General features: G+C 42.3%; 1 protein-coding gene across 1 annotated transcript in view; it reads left to right on the top strand.

Moving 5' to 3' along the window:
• Window positions 1-2397: 2397 nt before the first annotated feature.
• The window catches only part of LOC118332334 (zinc finger CCHC domain-containing protein 2-like), a gene marked incomplete at its 3' end in the record, with an annotated part of 5104 nt that continues 372 nt past the window's right edge, over window positions 2398-7129 (top strand). Inside the window, 2 exon segments of the mRNA XM_035667606.1 lie at window positions 2398-3385; window positions 6716-6833. Of these exon segments, the coding sequence (XP_035523499.1) occupies window positions 2585-3385; window positions 6716-6833 (919 nt within the window).

Genomic DNA, 7129 nt, shown 5'->3' with positions numbered 1-7129 from the left:
AAAGTTTCTCTGAGCTCATTGAACATGTGATTGTAAGGGGCGGGGCCTAACAGCAGGATTTGTGACATCACAAATAGCTTGGAAGTCAGCAGCAAAACTTTATCAATCATCAATTATATATATATTCATAGATTCTGGTATGAGGTAGAAGGAGTAGATACCTTTTTGTCATGAGGTTATATATGTCACATTAAAGGGGATCTTTGAATTGAATGAAAACCGTATATGCAGATGACCTCTATGATGTTCCAGCATACACTTTTGATATGGCATTGTTCTGTGTGAAATACAGCACAGCTTATTTATTTCACACAAGGTCTGCTTGTCTTTTCTCATCTCCTTACATCTGACCTCCTGACCTCATGTTTCTTGGCGAACTGCGGGACATGAAGTCGCAGAAGAAAAAGGACGCAGCTGTTTAACTATTCAGATCCAGACTAAGCAGAGAGACACATCTTCAAACCCAGAGGAAGTGAAGCTGCACCAAGCAGCCACATTTACCCATTCTGGTTTCCTTATTTTTGTAATTGTTGCATTTTTCCTTTAGAGGGCAGTATTGCCTAAATGAAAGTCAGTGTAACACCATTATTAGTCTCTTTCTTTTCCTCCTTTCTATTATTTACTGAAACTATACTAAAAAAGAAAAAAATAATGGGAAAATCAAGGTTTGCTTCTAAAATGTAACAGAAATGGTTAGAAAATATCGAATGTGACTATTTGAGCGTTGCACCATGATGGTAAGGTGTCTCAAACATTTACTATAACAAAATCTATTTCATTCACAGTGTTCCTCAAAACCCAAATGCTAGGTTATATTATTGCTTGCTTCTGTGTGCTTTTATGACAACTGCAACCAGCTGTTGACAGGTCTACTAGACAGCTCGAGTTTGCATCAGGTACATCATGTAGTGTTATTCCAGCACAGGAGTCAAATAACAGAGCTGTCATGGGTAAATGTATATTTTTAAGACTATAAGTAAATACTGTAACTGTGCAAACATAAGATATTTGGAATATAATTTGATCGCAACTACAGAAGACAAAAGGCTACTACTGTACAGTAACTGTAATGTTCAGTGCACTAGCCAAATTGCCAGAAGGGTAATAAACTTCCTTCAGACATTAAAAGTACATAGCCTGGTTATAGCAATGATATAAATAGTAGCACTGTTTTATTTATATAGTCTACTTTGGATTACAGCAAGTCTGCGTTTGGTGGGAAGGACCTTTAATAATCACCCTATCAGAAACATATCGACTCTTTTAACTAAACTTTCCAGAACTCTTAGCAGAGAAAGTTTGGTTAAGCTTGAACTACTACTCTTGTAATAAATGATTAAATCCATTTAAAACTAATATTTCTCCAGTATGTTCTTTCTGTAAAATAGAATTTAAATCCATTACTCACTTATTTTTCTACATTACACCAGTATTAGAAGGCATGGTCTTGTTTCTGAATTGTAATACTGATTCAGAGTCCACTAACTATGCTCTCAAACGTAGGCTATAGGTCCGTATTCACACTGCAGGCCAAAGTGACCCAAATCAGATTTTTTTTGCTCATATGTGACTCAGATCAGATTTTTCCATGACAGTGTAAACATCATGAATCACATGGAATCTGATCTTTTAAGTTCTGTTCAGGGGCACTTTCATATGTGGTCCAAATCAAATACAGGTCTGATTCTTCCCAGTGTGAACAGTCACATCAGAATTCATGTGACTTTAGTGTCACTGTAGATCTACATTCGTTATGTGGGTCACTTCAGTCCTACTGAAATATGTTTTCCTTGTATGATGTAATGCAACTGGGGGTTGTTTAAGGTGTGTAAGAAAACCTAAGAAATATACACAGTAGGCCTAACGTTATATATCAACATTTGGTTCACTTCTTTGAAGAAACGTAAATGTAAAGTTGACTAATAGAACAACGACCAAGCATCAGGGACAAGAAAACGCTTTGTCAATTTGTCAGAAAAGAAGCCGACTAAGTATGAATTATTGTTAATAATATATTTATATTATATAATATATTTTTTTTTAACAATACAGACAGAATTTAATAAAAAGTTTTCTAAAACAGGAAATAATCTGCTTAAAACTAATCGAAATCCAATTAAATTAGTTTTACGCAATGTTATTGCAGTTAGTCAGGTCACAATTTGGGTTAATTGTATCAGTTTTTAATATAATATGAAATATCCATCAAAAATATGTCACTTGGTCAGGGGTCGCCGGTTTACTAAATGATGGAAAAGAGGTCCCTAAAGAAAAAAGGTTTGGAACCACCGAAAAAAAAATAAAAAAAATACAGCAAGTCCTCCATCAGTCGCACGGTAGCAGCAAAGAGCCGACTGTACACAGGCACTCTGCCGGAAATGAGCAGTAGAAGAAGAACGAAACGTAGGGAAAGCGCTACAGTAGTAACGTTACTATCGCAGCGTCAGATGATTGTCTGGGAGTAAAAACACTGCTAAACGACTGACAGCTCGCCGCTCCTTCAGGGTTACGAAACGGTGGACGCTGTCAATAATGTATATTGGACCGTCGTTTACACGGTGAAGCCTCTCTCGCAGCGCTGATAATGCTGAAAATGAAGCTACCGATGAAAACGGGCGAGGTAGGAGGCGACGAAACGGCCGAGGACGATTCATTGGAGCAGCCGGAGCACCAACATCTTCCCGGGGCTGTGCCTCCCTGTTCGGTGTCCGACAGAGTGGACGAGTCGCCCAGACCGTATGTGTACCCATCCCAGCTGGACAAGGAGACTGTTTTCGAGTGGTTCGGCCTACATCTAAACCCCGCTAAGCGGATCGAGTTCATGTGCGGGCTGCTACATATGTGCCAACCCCTGGAGCTCCGCTTTTTGGGATCTTACTTAGAGGATCTCGCTAGGAAAGATTACCATGTTTTAAGGGACTTTGAGTTTCGGGCAAATAGTCCGAGTGATTTGGGAGTTTTAACAGACGTGATCGACCCAGTTGTCCGGTCCAAACTCCTGGTCTGCCTGTCCCTCCTGGGCTCTGACAGCAGGGAATGTGCTGGAATACTCTTTCGGATACTGAACCATGTTGATCAGGCCTTGTTCTACAAAAATTACGACTACTCCCTTCCTCCGTTAAGGGACCCTCTCCACCCCGCGTCCCATCCGCCGTGTCAGGACGGGAATGTGTACGGGCGGTCGGAGCAGACCTGCGGCTTCTCCGCTAACGAAACCGCGGCGGGACCTCTGGAGCAGTTGGCGCTGCTTTATACCATGGCCTCCCTGCACCCAGCTTTCCATTTCCACCAGCGGGAGATAGTCCGAGGGCAGCTCGACAAAATAGAGTTTGCCATAGAGGAGGAGAGACGTCAAAGTCAGCTTAGAATAAACGCCCAGACAACGGTAACCAACATTAGTGCCTTTACATGCTAAGCTAGTTCAAAACTTCGACCTGTTCGGGAGAGAGTTTACGTCTCTGGCGTAACTTACGTTAATTGAAATATACATGTATAGCTGTGTATTGTCTCAATACATATCGGCTGAGTATGCCAAGCACTGTATCGGGGATCGTCCCTCTCCTATCAGGAGCTGTCGTCCATAGCAGGACAGCTAGCTAATGCTAACAGACTTAGATAACACATATAAGCTAGCCAGTTAAAGGTCCAGTGTGTAACATTTAGGAGGATCTATTGGCAGAAATAGAACATAATGTCCATAGGTATGTGGTCTTGAGTAAATAATCTCCTGAATATAGGAATTGTTGAGTTTCCGTTACCTTAGAATGAGCAGTTTTTACCTGCAGACGCTGGGGGTCGCCTTCCGTGGAGTCGGCCATGTTGAACCGCCATGTTTCTACAGTAGCCCAGAGTAGACAAACCAAACACTGGCTGTAGATGGAGACCTTTTTTGCAAGTTTCAGGGGCAACCGTAGTTTTTCCTACACATCCCATACTCCGAGTGGTATTCAGTTAGTTGCAGTCTGCAGCTTCACCGCTAGATGGCACTACACACTGGTCCTTTAAATGCTAAGTTAGCTCAAAACTTGCTCAACTTTGACGAGAGTTCAGGTCTCTAGCACAGGTGGCTAAAGCTATATCTTCATTGAAATATACACGTATGGCTAATTAGATAATAATAAGTCATGTTTCATTACATATTGGCTGAGTATCACAAGAACTGTAGCAGTGAACATCCCTTTTCTATTGGCAGTTCCATAGCAGGACAGCTAGGTAATGCTAACAGACTTAGCTAACACACGCTAAGGTTTAGTTGGTTGTTTGAATCAGTTACCCAAGATGGGATGTGTGGGACATTGCTACGACTCCGTGGCTTTGGTCCCATTATATAACGTCCTGTTTGTTGGTGCTGTGGATTTATACTGGCTGCTGTCTTTCTCAATGCTCTGTACGGTGAAAGTCATTAACAAGCTTACTGAATGCTAAGCTGTGCTCCTATTAAAGCTACATCCACGAACAGCCAAGTGCAGTTCTGACAGTGTTGTCTAATTATCTGACAGCCGGCACCTCCAGACCGACTGTCCCAGCCGCTCTGTGCTCTGCTGCTGTTAGCTGTAGGCTGTTAGCCTGTAGCTGTAGGCCGCTCTGTGCTGTAAGCTGTAGCTGTAGCTGTAGCTGTAGCTGTAGCGGCTCCAGCAGGACTCTGATTAAGTATTGATCCACTTGTGGCTTTTTAAGAATGTGTGACATGACGCTGTGCAGGTTTTTACTGCAAAGAACAGGTCAGCAGCGGATTATTTCCTCCTTTGCTGTTTGGGTGGTTCTTGATAAATAGGAGTGATACGTTGTACCTGTTGCCTTTCAGTTTCTTTCAGCAGTAACTGTAATAATGTTAACGACCCCTGCAATGCTAATGAGAATGACGGACAGCTGGATCTCAGTTGATCACTTACGTCTGTACTTTAGCATCAGAACCTTTGATAAAAACCAAAATCAACCTGCATTAGGAAATGGAGGGGGGCATGGGAACTGGAACATATGTGTGAATAAGCCTTACTTACATAACAGGGGTGGTCATGCCTTTGACTTCAATATTCATGGTCTGTTAGCAGGGTTTCTCAGACATACATTTCTTATGCGTTGCTGAAATGGTGCAAGCCTAGTTACACAATGATGTAATGATATCCCTGTCAACATGTTGCCACCCCAAAGAAAACAAATCAGTGGGGGAAAACACAGATTGTAACATGGATGTAGCATCTTGAGGGACATTTGGAAGCAGTCTGCCTGTCCAACTGAGCAGGTTTACTGGGAAAGCTGAACTGGCAAAACCTTGAGACAAATCTTGTACGCCAGTCCATGTTCCAGATTTTGGGAGTTTCTGCCTTTTACAGTTGAATCCAGATAACTGTGTAAACCTCCTTTGTGTAACAGGTCCCTGGAGTCTGGGTTTAGTGCTTGCAGCAATGCTTGAAAGTTACTGAAGCCAGAAATTCCAAATTTGTTCAAAGAGAGGGGATTCTGTCTATGCTTCCGAACTAATTCAAGCTGATTTTACTGATTAGACCTGTTTCCCCATCCTCAGTTTGGGGTTATTAATCAGTGGCCGTAGTGTGTGCTTGGAATGAAACCCCCCAGTCTGTTGAAACGTAGGGTTAAATCATGAACACAAAGTTACTTAACTCTGTCTTCGAGGCAAGGGTGGATTATTGACTGATCCAGGGTGGCCTCTGACCACAGAGAGCTCAGGGTTTCTCCCAGGAAATTGTTTAACAAAGGCGGCAAGAGATTTCTGTCGATTGACAGATTGTTTCAGGAGGTACACTTCTAAAATCACCCCCCTAATCTGAAGTCATGTTAGGAATGCAAAGCTGTTCTCCAGCCTACTCTCAAGTGTCAGAGCCTCCCAGCAGCACATGGAACCCCGCTCACCTCTCGGGGGCTTGTGCAAGTGTCTGTCCGCCTAATGCACACGTGTGGTACATGTGGGTACGTTGCCAGTATCTAACACCATCCGTAGTCTCACAGAAAATAGATTGTGAATAGGTGATCATTTAAAAAGAGGTCAACTAAAAATGCCAGTTTTGGTGCCACACTTGTACCTTTTGTGTTTACTGCTGACTTTAAACGGACAGCAGTCTGCGGTGCTGTCTCTGTTCTAGATGAATCCATGAGGTTGACATCATTGTGAGTCAGGGCCTGGTGAAGATGCACTGCTCTTAATAAAATCACACATGCTGTTTTTAGTCTCTGGACTGTGCTGCTGTCCAATGTGGTAAGAGACAGAGGGAGAGAGATCAGTGAGTGAGAGGATGGTTGGAAACAAACAGTGGTTCCGACTGTTTCTTTGTCTTCATATAATGACTGTTCATCCCTTTTGATTGCCAGGCAGTTTAGCTTTAGATGTTGTAGCTCGGCTGTTGACCGTTTTGCATATGTCCTTTGCTATTCGTATGACATTATGTTGCTGTTAGTGGGTCTGTGTAGGTATAGGTGTGAAGATTGTTATTCCTCAGAGATTAATAGCTTTACTTTGTGCTATTGTAGTCGAGGAGTGGAACTGTCTTTGTTGTTGGTTCTGATTGGTTGTTTTCCTTCAGGAACCTGATTTTTTCTGTCTCATGTACTACTGTGAGAATGTAGTGGGCTGAACTGAACATTTCAGCAAATATGACCAAAAGTTATTTTAACAAACGTGGCCTACTGCAGCTTTAAAGGTCAAGATAAGGAACCCATTATGAGCCAGTAAGTAACTGAGTGTATTTTTGGTCTGCAGGAGCTGATGGGTCAGGAGGCGGATTACCTGCCTTCCCCAGCCGCTTTGGGGGAATGTACGGCCTCGCATCCTCCATGCCAGAGCCGGCGCTCCAGTCGCTGGGCAACACAAAGAGAAGGTGAATGGAAACAGTGCACATACTTTACATATTTATATTACACATGTATAGAAAGTAATTACTATTGGTTTGCTGCAGGGAACTGGGCAGCATTTTTAAGTCTGGATTTCATTAGTCTGCTTGATTGTGCAATGGACAAATCCCCACCAAACAAACAATATCTCAAATATTTTTGTTTTTACTGTAATTTGTATTTGTCGCTTTCTGTATTTACTCATATAGTTGCACCTGTAAGGGTTTTTATGCTTTTTTATGTTTAGCTAATAAGTACTTTAGGGATGGGGCCGATCCGATCC

Source organism: Morone saxatilis, unplaced genomic scaffold (genome assembly GCF_004916995.1).
Source record: "Morone saxatilis isolate NCDOM2014 unplaced genomic scaffold, NCSU_SB_2.0 Contig0, whole genome shotgun sequence".
NCBI classification, from domain to species: Eukaryota; Metazoa; Chordata; class Actinopteri; family Moronidae; genus Morone; species Morone saxatilis.
Note: the sequence above shows the minus strand (reverse complement) of the source record. Positions and strands in the feature narration are given on the sequence as shown.